Here is a 16,438-nt window from a genome sequence, read left to right as displayed (position 1 = left end):
GCTTTTTATAGATTTTTAACAATTCACAAAATTTAAAATTTGATATTCAACGATTTTTCTCTGAAGAATGACAAGTTCAACAAGCTACAATTATCGTGGTTTCTCTTTGAAATCTGTGACGCAACTGAAGACAGTCGCCTTCACGCGGTCTCCATGTGAATAGCTCAAAAAAAAAAAGACTGTCGAAACCGAACCTCGACCAGAAAGGTTCAGAAGATTTCACAGAAACGACTATTTTCACACCACGGTTGCTCCATTGTCGACAAGCATCGTCGACTTAGACCAGAGTGTTTCACACGCCCATGAAATTCTAATTTAAACTTGGTTGACTTTTTTGGTTTTTGCGTTCACGAATATTGGTTATAAATTTGATGTTTGAAAAAATTGGTCAGTGTTTACCCCACCCAAAGGGGCAGCTTTTATGACCTATTTGGTAAAGAAATCAACTTTTTTGCCAATAGATAACGCTATTTTTAAGTTAAAATTTAATGTTTTCTTGGCAGTCACTCAACCAATTTGAACAAAATTTGGCATAGCCCCTATTATAGTGTCAAGTGTCTATTATAGTTTCGGGCTCTGGCTTATAGTACCTTATGGCTTATACCACTAAAGGACAGTGAAGTACTAATTTAAGCAATTTGATTGTATCATTCTTCCTTAACATAACTATATTAACTAAACTTTCATCAGTTTAAATACTTATCAAAAGAACAAAAGAATTACGCTTGTCACGATTCTTTCAAGTTCTTGCACGTAAAGAGACTTGGAAAAGATTGATGTCGTAGTTTATGGGGATATCAAGCGTTAAACAGTCAGATAAATGGTCGAATTGTTCTACTTGTGAGATGTTAGATTTTGTTTTGTTTGTCGTGTCCAGGCTGACACCCGGTGGTTGAAGATTTAGATTAAGTGGACGGGAAAGCAAGGAAGCCAATCTTCGTGTCCACCTTCAGGCATGCCTTTAAGTGTCCTGTCAAAGACACAGCCACATGCATTTGAGCGGTGTCGAACCGGCGCTCTTTCGATTGCCGTTCCAGGGTAGGCCTACTCACCATTCGGCTATGTAGTCGACAAATGTTAGATGAAATTCTTGAACTGACGAATGGTTCACTATTTTCAGCACATAAATAACATAGACATAAAGAAACCAAATTCTGAACAGTAAACGTCTTCGTCTATGTCAAAATAAATATACACTTTCACTTGCATCAGCTACCTAACAATTAGAAATAACTTCGTCTTTTACAATCTATTCAATATCGGCTAGAATTCTGCAATCGTTTTCAATATACTTTTAAATACAACCTCTAATCTCCGTAATACACAACTCTAAACATAACTTTCAACACAGCTCCAATAACTGTAATCAAATCACGCGGCTATTTATAACATGGTTGCTTGGACCAGAAGCTTTCAGAGACAAGGGTAATATTACATTACAAAAAACGCATTCTTTTGGTCAACAAGTCAAAGAAGTTTCCAAAATGTCACCTACAAAAAATTTTTAGAAGCGAATTTCACAAAAGCAGCTTGCGTAACTAAAGGTTACTATCGATCAAACACCACAACAGAATTACACAATAAAATAGTTCACATATTCAAGAACATAAGTGTAGCCAGCCGCCCGAGCTGCACAAATTGATTGTGAAAACGTTACAGCAATTTTTCTCAATCAGACATCTGAGGACGTTATTGCATTTTAAGAATTATCCTTATTCTTATTTTTCTGCACCTTTGGCACAATTTTTTTTTTTATCAGTTTTGAAAGAATGCAAAAAATGGTCACAAGCATCAATTCCCTCTCAGTCATTGCAACCTCTCAAAGATCCAGCACAAAACCTTCTGGTAATTGATTCTTTTTTCAAAGGCTACGGTACTCTTACAAGACTTGTATCCGAGATAACGAGATATGAAGATATCTTTATCCCAAAGGCTTCATCATACATGAGTTTTCCTGACAAATGCCTGGTGTGCCTTGAAAAAGCTTTAAGTGCAGCAGCACTTACAATGGGTCAACACCACCAAAGCTATTGATGTTATTGACAGAATCGAGATCAACATGTAGTGCTGGTGTTGCAAGCGGGCAATTAAGCCACCACCTGGGCTATTAAAAACAAACATACAAAGTCCATAAATCTTATAATGCTTTCTAGGTGGGAATTTGAAGGAATTGGCCCCGATAGCTCAGTTGGTTGGCGCATGACTTTTGGAACGAAGAAGCTTCAAGATTAAGCAGCGCTGGTTCGACTCTCGGGGTGTGCGCTTTGGGCAACGCACGTGAAGGACTGCTCTCCATTCAACGGCATCTAATGGATGGAATAATTTCCCTGCAACAACACTTCAACAATTGGAAACTTCACTTTGTCAATCTCGGTGACCAAGCCGCGAATTTTTTTTCCCACGAACTTTTTGCTACTTCGCATCGAGTTTGTACTTATACCGTGTGAATGTGAACATTTTTCGTTGGCGCGTTTGGTTCAGTGGTTTCATCTTTTGCCTTATAATCGTGAGGACATCGGTTCGACGCCCATCAAAGTCAATTTATTTTTCTGATGGGAAGTCGGAAGACAGGTCCTTTGAATACACACCAACCAGACCAGCAATAGCAACATCCATGTCTTTAACAGACATGGAGTCGTAGGCTACTCAGTCAAAACCCCAAACCTCTGCACAGTGCCGGTCTTAGGGTTTTTCGGGCCCTGTGCGAAATATGCTTTTGCGGGCCCCAATGACAATAATCGAATTCAGTGGCGTAGCTAGGTACTTTGAAAGGGGCGGCGGTGGCGGCGTGATCGCCAAAGACGACAACCAGCGGCGGGGGGTCTGGGGGGCCTCCCCCAGAAAATTTTGAAAAATTACTTTGAATTTGGGACATTCTGAGAGCATGTTCAACAAAAATTTAGGTATGAATATTACTGTGAAATGGTGCTGTCCGGTGGCATAGCAAAAGGATAAGATCATGCTTTCTTTGGCATTTTTCGGAAATAAAGCTATGTCTCTACAGTATGTTGAGTCTGGATGCAACCTATTTTGTCCCCTGAAATCTTGTAACAAAATTAAATTTCGACTTATTTCGTCCCCTGAAAAGATCGAGAAATTTTGAAATGTTTGCGGCAATTCCGATCAGCGATTTCGGCTATGTCGTTTTTTTTTCTCGATCTTTTCAGGGTACGAAATATTCAGGCGACGAAATAGGTTGAATTCGTTGAGTCTCTATGTTTTCTTGTTGCGAATTCCTTTGCTGAATTCACTTGTCGAATTTTTCCTTTGAAAATGACAAAATTACTGCATTTCTGAGTAAATTGCGGGCCCCCTAATTTGCGGGCCCTGTGCGATCGCACGGTTTGCACATCCCAAAGACCGGCACTGCCTCTGCAACACCATGGAATATGCATTAACACAACATAACGCCACGTTTGTTTCGTTGAGTCACCCAACGGAAATGCGAATTTTTAAAAACATCAAAAACGAAGTGGCAACATGTTTCAATTCGTCTTTTTTAACGATTTTGCAAACTTTAATTCATCTGGAAAAACAGAGCTATTAAGATAAATACTTATTAATTTAGAAAATAATTATTTTGAAAACATGACTAAATTTTTACTGATTTTAGTGGCCTGGATTTTTGACTGGCCTGTAGGCACGTGCCTACTTTGCTTAATGGTTAATCCGGCATTGTGTGCATGTTTCACAGTGCGATCACAATTTTACATTATGCTAATGACTCCACATTAAAATAAGCTTTGCAGAAAGTACGATCTTCTGCAGACCGGCAAAAAAAAATTACACGGACCGGCAGCGGTCCGTGGACCGGCGGTTGAGAAGCACTGGTCTAGTCTACAGTCATCGGAAGAACGCAAGAAATTAATCTATAATTATAATGCCTGATGAACAGACCCATTCTGTATTTACTCTGACAATAAGTTACATGTTTAATTTCCAGATGTTCCGTATAATGCGAGTGATCCGCGTGTTCCGCTTAGGAAGGCATTCGGGGGGATTGAAACTTCTTTTCGTCACTTTTCGAAAAAGTTCCAGCGAACTCCTCATGCTTGCCTTCTACCTCTTTATCGGAGTGGTGAGAGCTGTCAAATTTTTATTGTTTCTTTTTTTGTTTCAAACAGCCATTTGATATTTTAATTAAGAAACTTTATTTACACGCTTTCATCGCTCAACAGGAATATATGCACTGTAAAAGGTAAAGGTGGGCCCATTCTTGATTCCAAGTGTCGAAGATGAGAAGATTGGTTTTCACTGCACTTAGCCTTCGGCACCAACTAAGGAGGGTAGGGTGGCCAGTTTCGTTTCACGACCGCTTTTCCTCTAGCAATTACAGTATGCCCATCCAATTTATTACACCGTAGGTACAGTATAGGTAAGCAGTGTTTTTGACAACCAGCTTAAGGTGGGAGTTTAACCAAGTTTGCATTATTGGAAAGCCAAAGTCTTATCCGCTGCGGCATCTCACCGCCATACACGTACTGTGGTGGCATGTAAAATACACATAAGGAAATACGGAACAGGAAATAATGGTAGGCTACCTATGCAAAAGAGGCAAGTACCACAGTGAATAGTTGCAATATTTCAGGTACAACATTGGTTACGATTAATCATAACTGACACAACGTACATTCGAACCTAGAAACCTCCCTAGCAGATACACCCACGGTAGTCAGTATAACGGTCCGAGAATTACATCAGTCCAGAAGATACTGTGTTTTCTGGACGGCGTCCTGGAATGGAGAATTCTGAGATCACTTTAACCGTGGCGAGAGCAACAAAATTTGTATTTAACGAAACATATAGACAAACAAAACCTAAAGTCTGAATCTTCAAGAAACCCATGTTATACAAATAATTCATATTTCAAGTCCCATATTTATATCCTCAGAAATAGAACAACGCTGCCAAGTTTTTCTCACAAATATCATTCATGGAGTAGCAATGATGAGAAAGCCTTCCCGTGAGTGAGTGATTCAAGAAAAAATGTTTGACCACAAATCACAACTTACGGTTAAAAGACCGCACTTGACGCCCGACACCCTGAAAGTGATTCAGATTGGCACATACAAAAACGAAAATCACATGCACGCAGAAAATGAAAACGGTTCTACGCAATAGCAGTGAGAGAGAGAGAAGTTCTTTTATTTGCATCAACAGCACATGTGGAAAAAACAATACAAGATTACAATGTGAACTAGGTTGTTTTAATGTTTGCTGACGATGATGGGAGTGGCAGAAGCAGTGCCGGTCATTGGGGTGTGCGAACCGTGCGATCGCACAGGGCCCGCAAATTAGGGGGCCCGCAATTTACTCAGAAAATGCAGTAATTTTTGTCATGTCCAATGGAAAAAATTCAATTTGATTCCCAAGCAAGTACCGGTATCCTTAAAGTCAGTTGCGGCTTTAGGGTGAGGCCAGTGCTGAGATTGTCGCGTCGGGCCACCTTAACATGCTTTTAGGCCCCCACGACATTTCACTATGTGCCAAATGGTCAACATTGCAGTGTGACAACAGAATTTCGTTTTGTGGCAATTGCATTTAAATAGCATACATGTTACTTTCTATACAAAACCATTGTTATTATGCCATATATATGATATGTAGTTTTAAAACTAATCATTTAAAGGGCCCGGATTTTTAAAATGCCATGTATCAAATCACTTAATATTCTATGAATTCAGGAAACTTCACTCTTGTGAAAATTTAAATCCATGTTACTTCCAGTATTAAACTATTATTATTATGCCCTATGCATGTAATTTTTAAAATCTAATATTGAGGGGCCCAGGTTTTTTCAAAACGCCATGTACCAAATGTTTAACATTGCTCAGTGACAACAGAAACCAAAATTTTCAATCTTGTGGCAACTGTGTTTAGATACATGTTACTTCCAGTACAGTACTAAAATGTCATTGTTATTCCATGGGTTGAAAAATAACATTTAAGGGGCCCGGATCTTTTCAAATTGTTTTAAGTTGATTACTCTGTAGTACCCAACCTAAACAATTTTTAAATCTTAATATACTTGTTATTGTATTTAGATACAGTTTGTGCAGTAGGCTACATTGTACACTTATTCATTGCTTGGATTTTTTTCACTGAATAGTAATATAATCCTGTGATTGATTGATGATATATGAAGACACTGCTCTGGTTGCAACAATTGGGAGATGTTACCTGAATTGCTGCCTCATAAGCAAGAAGAAGAAGATTGATGATATACCAATGTAATTTTTGTACTCAGCAAAGGTTGTTGAACTCAATAATAGAGTACCATTACTGATTTATCCATTAGCTATACCTAAGCATTGTAAAAGTGGAGCAAAGAAAAAAGGATTTAAAAAAAGAGTTGTTGAGTAATTATACAAAGCATTCTTCAATTTCTAAGTTTTTAAAATATACTAGTTGCAGTAAATGCAGTAATGACACCAGTGAATCTACTTCTTTGACAACATCTTAAATGATGTCACTACTGGTGGTAACAGATTAATTCCACTAAATTCTGAGCTCAGCTTTGCCTTATTCAAACTCCAGCTGCTTTCAAAGATGTTAGATCAATAGCAGAAATGCTCGATTTCCTCTAAATGTGATGTGCTGGCTAATTTTTACCCAAATGACCTAAACACCAAGTCTTTGCTCGAAGAGCTAGTGTGCGTACAAAATGTCTATTCATTTAAATTTGGTGTTGATGATAAGAAATCCCAGATACATATTTTCTCAAACGGCCCTGGCCATAGCATTTTTGCATCATGTATTTTACATCATTTACTATAATATAGCCCTAATGAACTACAAGGCATGCTTAGTGTGCGCTATTTAGCCTATACCATAATCTTAAAATTGTTTTACAACATGTCTTTACTCTGAGCTACTAGATGTGGCATGCAAATAGCAAGTGCGGTGGTTTTCATTTTTTTTTTATGTTATAGGCTATACTTCATATTAACTTATTGAGGTATACATCTCAATGTGCTTTTTTTCTTGGATTGAGTAGCTGTATTTATTTTTCAATATGTTTGTATAACATGAGGTATTTCACAGCAAAGTATTAAGATGCATGATTGCATGGTTTACATACTTGATGCATGATGTCTTCAATAATAACACCTTCACTCGTCTTCAAAATTTCCCCTTGTTGCCTTGCCTGTTGTGGCTTAGTTTCATGTACGAATCCATTTCTAGCCTGCTTGTTTATGTTTTAACTTGCATTTGCAGGAATGAGGCAACAATTTAATTAAATGCTGCTCTGCCACTGTATAGAAACTGACTCTGACAGAGAATATTGCCCATCTTCAGTTGCAGGGTTACTTTGAGTTTGGCAGCCAGCAGTTTTAGTAAAAGTACACTTGGTTGGGTTTGTTTCTTTTGCATTGTTATATTTCATGCTTAAATATTCTTATAAAACAATATGCACACATTTTTTGAAAGTTGAGCATTGTGTTTTTGATGTATCTTCATTCATGCTTTGTATGCATATTTATGCAATCAAGTAAAAGTAAACCGATGTTCTTAAATCCAATTGGATCAGTAGCGTAGCCAAGTGGGGGTTTGGGAGTTACACCCCCCCCCTTGGAACGTGTGTGATGTCACGATATTAAAAATTATGCTTTCAGTGTTTTGTGCTTTCTAATCAACACGAAATTAGTATGGTATAGGATCTATAATGCTCTACAACTGTTTAGTATCCATAGTAATCTGCAGCTAACTCGTACAGTCCATGGAAACACTGCAATATCCACAGCTATGAAAAATTGCACTGAACTTTTATAGCTGATTACAGTGGTTCATTATACAAAACTGGAATATATCAGAAATGAAGTAAGTTCACTGTCTTAAAGCTTTTTGTCTGATACTCATCGAGATGTATGACGTCTATTTACATTTTCTAAACTTTGGGTTAACTTTAAAGCATAAAAGTTAGTGGCTTACCGGAATAAGATCGTTTTTTGATCAACCAAGGACAAAATTAATCAATAATAAAATTGTAATAATCTGGCAAAAAAGCGATCAACCTATGTCTCTAAAACAAAGTTTGCCTAATTTTAAACGAAACTACATTAAAAGAGCTAGTTTTGCCAATACCAAACATTCAAATATCTCAGCCAGGAATTAGCAACAAGAAAACATAGAGACTTAGCTTTATTTCTGAAAAATGCTGAAGAAAACATGATCTTTTCCTTTTGCTATGCCACGGACAGCACCATTTTACAGTAATATTCATACCCAAATTTTTGTTGAACATGCTCTCAGAATGCACTAAATTCAAAGTAATTTTTCAAAATTTTCTGGGGGAGACCCCCCGCCGTTGGGTGTCGCCTTCGGCGAGCACGCCGTCAGGCTTCGCCGGCCGTCAACACCCCATTCCCATTTCTAAATACGTTACTGAATTGGATCATTATCCTTGGGGCCCGCAAAACATATTCTGCACAGGGCCCGCAATACCCTAAGACCGGCACTGGGCAGAAGGACCGAACTGGTCATCAAGTCTGCCACACCCGTGTGGTGTCATAGCTTATTTGACATGGAACGGTGTCGGAGTTGAACGCAAATATATATTGTATACATTACAAAATAAAAAACAATACACACACGAAATTTAACAGTACAACATAAAACAGGAATACAAGAAGCGATGCAGAAATACAAAATGGCATAGGCTATACATACAACACAGCATAGGCTACTGGTAAGGAAAAAGCGAATATACAGTAATTAGCGAGATACGGTGAGAATAAGTAAAAACAGTTTGATGGCACTATATCAGTTACTTAATTTATACCCAGACATTAAGTGCAGTTTTAATTTTTTAGAAAACATACTAATTGTTTGAATTTTTCTTAGCTGTTCCGGTAATTTGTTCCAAGTGTTTGTTCCAAGAAATTTAATTGAGCAGTGTTTCAACAAAACAAAGAGAAAATTGTTCGCTACAGTATGTAATGTGGCTGGAAGTTGTGTCAAATTAAAAGTAACCTTTCATTTATAGCAAAAAGAGTTGTTTATGTAAGTGAACAACTTTTAACTAATTTCAAGCAAGGAAGTAAAACAATACGCGTTTTTCCTTGGAATATTTTATAATAATTACATATGTCATATTAAAATATAATACATATTTACAATTCCTAACCTTGCATTCAAGCTTCGATTAATTTTTTTGACGGAATTTATTAAAACATTTGAAAACCCTGGTAACATCAGACTAGAAAGGTAGGCACTAGTGCTTCCACTTCTGACAATTGATAAATTCTCTTTAGTTTTCTTTTTTGTCCTGAAAAATCCCTCTTTTCTCAGTCGGAAATCCTTCAAAATTTCCTTCATAGCAAGGTTATTTTTGACGTTATTTAAGTTAAAAAAAAGGTGCTAATACAACTTTAACGTTCTTATAATTTCAGTTAAAGCTATTTTAATCTCGATTTTTTTCAGTAGCACCGGTATGTTTGAAACAACGTTGTTTTATTAGAACAGTAGGCTACACAAAAGCAGCACATATTTTACAACAACATGGTTTACTTCCTTTGTTCACTGTCCAGCCAAAAAACTGCTTGTCAGTTAGTCGGTTCTGGGACATTTACCACCTGGAGTCCTGGACATCACTTACCAATTGCCACTCATCTTTTCTACCCGGACTCCTAACCTATCCCTAACACCGAAAGTGTACAGGTGGTAAATGTCCATTAACAAATTTATTTTTATGTTTAGTTCAGTTTTTCCATGATGCGCTAACTTAACACTATAGGCTAGGGCGCTAGGCTTTCTCTTTTTTCTCCTTGTCAGTAACGTCTTCACAATCATCTGAGACTGATGAAAAACTTCAGGATACTAAGCCTATTCTTGATACTGACTCAGTCTGACTGTGTACACTGTACACTGTACACTATGTTGTATGCACACATATACAGCCTAGCTAGCTTTATTATTATGACATCATAATAGGCTATATATAACTAACTCTTCTAAACCGAAGGATACCACTAGCCTAAACTTACCATACCTAACTGTATTACGTCGAATCGAAGCTCAGTGAACTTTGTCATTGCTACCCAAGTTCAACAGTAAATCAACGGATTACCTAATTTTAACTAAAAGAATTGAGAACTAACTCACTCACTGCACTCACGTCCACTTCCCAAAATGGCGAGAATAGAAATCAAGCGACAGAAAGGTGAGAATGGGAAAGAGAGTGAGAGGGGGTTCCGGATGGCGAGTGACCACGGGAACCAGCTGATCATCTTTATTCCAGTCGTTTTTAGAACTTTTGAAAGGGAATATTAATAAAAAAATTTTTACAATTCCCTTTTTAACACAAAATTTCCTTGTAAAATAGTTAAAAATCCTTAAAAAATCCTTCCTACCTTCATTTCCTTTTTTTATCCTTCAAAGCGTTGAAGAATCCCTATTTCGGGATAAAATCCTTCAAAGTGGAAGCACTGGTAAGCATTATAACGTATCATCCTACAGCGTCAAAGCAGTAACGCGATTATGCGTGACATATGACATTGGTTGGTTCGAGGACAATTGCCTCCCGGACAATTGCCCCGGACAATTCCATCAAAAGTGCAGTAAAGTTTTTTCTTAATTAGCGCTAATGGTTTGATTATTATTTGCGACAGAAAAATATATAAACATCGCCACTGGAAATGTAAACTATGAGCGATTCCTCTTAAAAAGTCAAGTACATTGCGATTTTCATAGCCTTTTACAATGGTTGCAATGCGAGCTGACTTGATAGCGTTTTTTGGGCGGTAGTGCAGGAAATCTTGCAACCATTTGGTTAATTGTTACCGTTGCTAAAGCCTGCTCGCTCTTTAATGCGTCCATAAACTTCTAAACGTTTGAATGACAAAGTAATGTTAGCTTGAAGGTGGATATGCCATCCTTCCAACGAATTGTTTGTGCGGGGAAGATCTTCCACTACACGATCATGCATGCTCCACATGCTGATCGAAAAATGGGGTGATCGTCTGTTGATGTGTAGCCTTCTTCCGATGATGAAGACATCTTTAAAGTAATCTACGATCGAGTCAGCTTCTGTTGGCATGGTATCCTGAAGTGTTTTAAACGCACTAACTCCGTCATGTGGTCGAATGAAAGCCATAGCTGGAAGCATACGAATTTTCAGAGCAACGTCAGCATCTACCTGATAATGCAATCTTTCCGCCTGCCTTTCCTAAGTTTGGTGTAACGAGTAACGATGTTGCCACCAAACGTCTTCGAGCTATGAATAAACTTCACCGAGTCATTCTTAAATTTTATTATTCTTTTGGTATTCATTATCCGGGGGCAGTTGTTCGGGGGGCAATTGTCCTACGGGGTAATTGTCCGAGGGGAAATTGTCCGGGAGCCAGTTGTCCGGATACCCATCGGTTAAGACGAGTAAGACCATTTTTCTTATAAACTCAATTGATTGCAGTCATTAAGATCCTTCTTGCACTCAGTTCAGTTACAGAAGAAAAAATAATAATGGCGGGGGTAGGAATCGAACCCACAATTCCCTTGTCCTAAGACCTAACCTGTTGGCCACGCTGTTGGTGGTGGTGATGCATTCACTTCATCTACGTTGTATTAAGATTATTTCGAGAAGAATGCTCAGAATAACAATAATAATGCTTTTATTTGCGCCCATTGCGATAACATACTGTAGCCTACACTGCGATCACAGATGCGATACAACAGACGGCAGGAAGTAGCGAATTAAGTGACATATAGTCTTCGAGTCAGCTGCTTCCTTTATTTTGGCTTGCCATTAAGTGTCTTTGCCGAGACACAGCCGCGTGCTTTGGAGCGGTGTCGAACCCACGTCCTTTCGAACGTCGCGCAGACGTTCTCATACTCGGCTACGCAGCCGACAGAATATCATATGCTGAGTCACATGACTGTGATGCCAAATGTCATGCATGATTGCGTTACTACTTTCGCGCAGGAGAATACGTTAAATTGCCTGCCGACTAGAACTGTGCCAGCATTACGCCCTGCAGTATTGATTGATTGAATCTTTATCCTCGGACTGGGAAAGCTTCTTGCAGAGCTTAATCCTGGCAGTTTCGCATAGCCTACTTGTAGAGGCTTTAAATCACAGGAGCAGACCCGGTCGCGAAATTTTTTCCCACGAGCTTTCTGTCTCATTATTCTAGTCACTCTAAAAGTAAGATTTTCCGAAAGTTGTTTGAGAGATTGGTTGATTCAGATTGCGAAATAACTATTTGCCAATGAAGTTGGCAGTCTCTACCAGTCTTTTGCTATTGTTTTTTTTTCTAAAAGTAAATTTTTGCTAAAAGTTTTTTTGCTAAGTAAAAGTTTTTTGCTAAAGGTATGGATGGAACCCGTCCACCCGTCAGTCCGAATAGGGTTAAGAAAGCCTATGTAAAAGCGTTGTCAAGAAAAATGTAATCAGGCAAAATGAGAAGTGCAAACATGAAAAAAAAACTTTTAAACCAAAATGGGAGGAAAAGATTTCTTTCACTGATAATGGAGCTATAGGCTACCTATGTCTAAGACATAGGCTACCTATAGCCTATGTCTTATAGCTATAGTCGAAGTATGTCAAGTTGGATTTATTATCATTCAGTTTTGATTATCCCTGGTTTTGACAGGTCAGCACGTGAAAGAACTGATCCGAACAGCTGAGGAATTGCTGTAAAGATGGGATAGATCTAAATTCATAAAATGTTCAGCAGGCCTCCTTTTTGCAGGTTCTACTGGCCGGCTGCATCTTTTTGGTAGAAGATAGGAAGGACTTTTCCGATCTTGGTGAAGCCCTCTGGTTTGCCACGGTTACTATAACAACAGTCGGATTCGGTGACGTGGTGCCCACAACATTTTTTGGTAAGTTTTACGAACTACTTAAGAGTGATTAAGAGTGACTTAAGAACTTACGAGTGATGTGATTGACTGATTGATTAAATCTTTATCCTCAGACTGGGAAAGCTTCTTGAAGAGCTTAATCCTGGCAGTTTCGCATACTTGTAGAGGCTTTGAATCACTGACGCAGGCCCGGTCACCGAAATTGACAGAGTGAAGTTTCCGATTGTTGAAGAAGTCTTGTTGCCGGGGAATTATTCCATCCATTAGATGCCGCTGAATGGAGAGCAGTCCTTAACGTGCGTTGCTCAAGCGCACACCCCGAGAGTCGAACTAGCGCCGCTTGATCTTGAAGCTTCTTCGTTCCAGAAGTGACGCGCTAACCAACCATTCTGAAAAATACCGTACGCTACCAGATTTGTGCTCATCTTGTTGAAATAGGCTTTGGTTTTGTATCCCAAAGCCTTCTAACACTTTCGCTGTATCTAGCTTTAAGGTGCGTCTACACGACGACTGTTTTCTTGCTTAAGCTAGCAAAACTTCTTGTTTGTTTAAGTTAATCGCACTTTGTGCCGCTTACTTTTAAGAAACTGAGCGAGTAAGCGAGTGCCCGAGAAAAAATACTCTCCAGAGCGAAAAACTGGGCGCTTAAATGAGTTCTCTTGCTTAGAAATCTTTTCGCGGCAAAACCTCAGGTCTACACTCAGTAGTCTGGCTGCTAGTCAAGCAACTAGGAAGTTTGTAGTTGTTGTTTTGTATTTGATGCTTCCAGTGTTCTCTGGCCACGCCTGTTTCTAACTTTTTAACTTCACTAAGGTGTCGGAACACTTCTTTCTGAAGTAAATTGCGCGTTTGCAACCTTATCTTTTTGCAGCATTTTTTACACAAGTTGAGTTCAGTTGCTTTTATTTCTGACCATGATCATCACAACAAAAATAACACACGTTAACATTTGAAAGCCATTATTAAATCATTTCAGCAACGAGGAGGCGACTGATTCTTAACTAATTCATCTAGGCTACTTGTTTTACAGTATCAGGTTTGGTGGCCGTGCTTAGGGCGTGTCAATTATAGCAATAAATTTTTTATTGTATTTTTTTTTAGATGCTGGGGTCTAAAAACTTGTGTATGCTTGTAGTAAGATAGAATATGCAATTTTTTCAATAAATTTTAGTTGTTTAGCTTGGTAAATTAACAAAAAATTAAAATATTCTCAAAAAAACATTTTTTTTTCAATTTATTTTAAGTTGATTCTTTCCCAGTTTAAAATATTCTTCGTCACTTTATTCTGTATTATATTTTTTGACATAAGCAACAATTATTTGTTCAATTTTTGTTCTTTCAAGTAAGAAAAACAAGTTTGTTTAGAAAAAATCTTGAAAATTTAGTGAAAAAATGCCTAAACCACCTATATTTGCCAAAAATTGTATATATTTTTCAAACTTTGCACATAAGAGGAAACAATTTACACTTTGCAAAATTGTCTGAAATGCTGTTCACAAATACAAAAATAGTTTTAAAAAGTTGCAGGCATTGTCATTTGAGCTAAATCCTGTCTCGATTCATTTTTACTCATAATTTGTCGACTCGCTTGTTGAACTCTAACAAAGCTATCTCTCTTTTCGTGGGTGTAAACTCGGCTTGCAGCTTCTGTCACCATCTTTACACATCTTTCTACAGCTTGGCCGTGGCAGGGCCATTCAGGGACTTTCATTGGCGTATCAACAAACTTTTTGATTTCTTCCTATGGTAGCATAACAGTTAAAGGAGGCTCATAGACTTCTGTTGACCAATCGATCAATTCAATCAAAGAAGTTGCATTAATGTTAATTGTGGGAGTCTTTCTAGGACGAACAGAGTCATCACCTAAACTGGATACTCTGTCACCGCCTCTTATTGCTGTTATTTTTTCCGGACCTTTTTTACTCTCTTCCATATCTTCTGAGCACAACATAGTTTGAATTATCATCTCGCTAAATGCATACCACGCTGATCGTTTGATTGTCGGCAAAACTGCTTGTATGACAGATTTGTTTTGCTGTTGAAGTAGACGAAGCTGAAACAAAATATGCCGTGGTCCTTCAATCCAATTGTGCTTGACTTTAATTTGAAACCAACAAGGGTAATAGACACCAACAATATATTCAACAATCAATTTCAAATTTTTGAGATTTTTTCCTTTTAGATTGTGCTTCGAAACCCATATTCGACAAAATCTGTTTGCTGTGGTCAACCATCTAGCATGATTGACAGGGCCAATGTGTAAGAGAGCCAAATTCGAGGGAAGATTTCCAGTTTTGATTGCCTGTGTCATCCTGTAACCATATGCTTGGTCAGTCGAAAGATTATCTACAACACTATCTTCAAGTTGAATAAGTGCTTCTCCAATAGATGTCTTGGAAAAGGATTGATGTATTTCCAAGTCAGTTGCGTTCTCCAGCATTTTCCCAAGGTTTCCAGCCCATTTGTTGTTAGATAAAGTTTTTTCATCCAAGCAGGTTATCAAATGCCGGAGTGGCAATTCGTTTGTGTGAAGTGCACAAACTAACCAGTTTAGTTTTCGACCAAGCTTAACTTCAACCCAGTGCATTGAACCCCCCTCCCAACCAGTATTGACATTTGTAGAGTCACCACCAACTGCTTGCAGGGTTTTGTCACTTCCAGTCTCCTTTAAAAAATTAACCAGATGATCAGCAATAACTTTGGCATGTTTTTTCGTAGAACTTTTTACTGGGGTAAAATGGCAGACATAGTTTTCACCAGGCTCACTGCATACCGTATAATGCTCTTCTTTGATCATACTGGGAAATTGTTGATTCGAGTTGTCGACATGCAACATAATCTTTGTTATATCTTGTCTACCATCATAAAAAATGCATTCAATTGAACGAACTGCCGATGCGTCATGAGGTGTCCGGCTCATGAAATCGGATACTCTTTCTTGAGCCCTTTTGACTTTATTATGATCCACAACAAAAGTGTGATCATTCCCAGTAACTAAACCAGCATCAATATATGCTGCTGTAGTAATAGCAGCTGTTGCGCGCAAGCCAACTCCGTACCGAATACTTTGCATAGCAACGTGAGGAATTTTTAGTCGATTATACTGTAATCGTTGTGGTTGTTGAGCAGCAGATAAAGACATTCTTGGTCCCTGCATTTCAATATCGTAGCTTGTATCTTTTTCAACGCATGCATCACTTTGAAAGTCTTCTGTGCTACTTTCATCACTGGAGATTGTGGTTTCAATCTTCATTTCTTGCTGTTTGCTAAACTTAAATAGATTATTTTTATCCTCTTCTTGTCGTTTTAGTTTTTTTATTAGTCTGCTATGCTCCGGATAATCTGGTAAGCCAATTTGATATAGTCCCAAAGATCCATTTTTTTCTCTTTGACTTTTGATAAATGCAAGTTCTTTGACAGGGATTTTCACATCTTTGTTACACTTGCAGTGTATGTGAATTTTTTTTGCAAATACCATTGACAGTGCACCCATAATCAGAGCATAACACAATTCGACATTTGCAAGTAAGAATGTCAAACAGCTTGTCCAATTTGTTAACGAATGCTTCTTTCTGATGTAGTTTTCCTCTCCCTAAAGATATTTTTTTGGCTTGCTCCCAATTTTCTGAATCTTCCG

The 16,438-nt window shown here is 38.1% G+C and overlaps 1 protein-coding gene across 1 annotated transcript in view; it reads left to right on the top strand.

Annotated features, from left to right (window-relative positions):
* Positions 1-16,438, top strand: part of LOC145772602 (voltage-gated potassium channel regulatory subunit KCNF1-like) — a 43,723-nt gene that overhangs the window by 11,630 nt on the left and 15,655 nt on the right. The window contains exons 7-8 of the mRNA XM_082584462.1: positions 3,944-4,078; positions 12,690-12,822. Coding sequence (XP_082440588.1) covers positions 3,944-4,078; positions 12,690-12,822 — 268 coding nt within the window. The remainder of the gene's footprint in view (positions 1-3,943; positions 4,079-12,689; positions 12,823-16,438) is intronic.

The sequence above is a fragment of the Aplidium turbinatum genome, chromosome 6 (genome assembly GCF_918807975.1).
Source record: "Aplidium turbinatum chromosome 6, kaAplTurb1.1, whole genome shotgun sequence".
In the NCBI taxonomy this organism is placed as follows: domain Eukaryota; kingdom Metazoa; phylum Chordata; class Ascidiacea; order Aplousobranchia; family Polyclinidae; genus Aplidium; species Aplidium turbinatum.
This window is presented reverse-complemented; position numbering and strand designations above follow the sequence as displayed.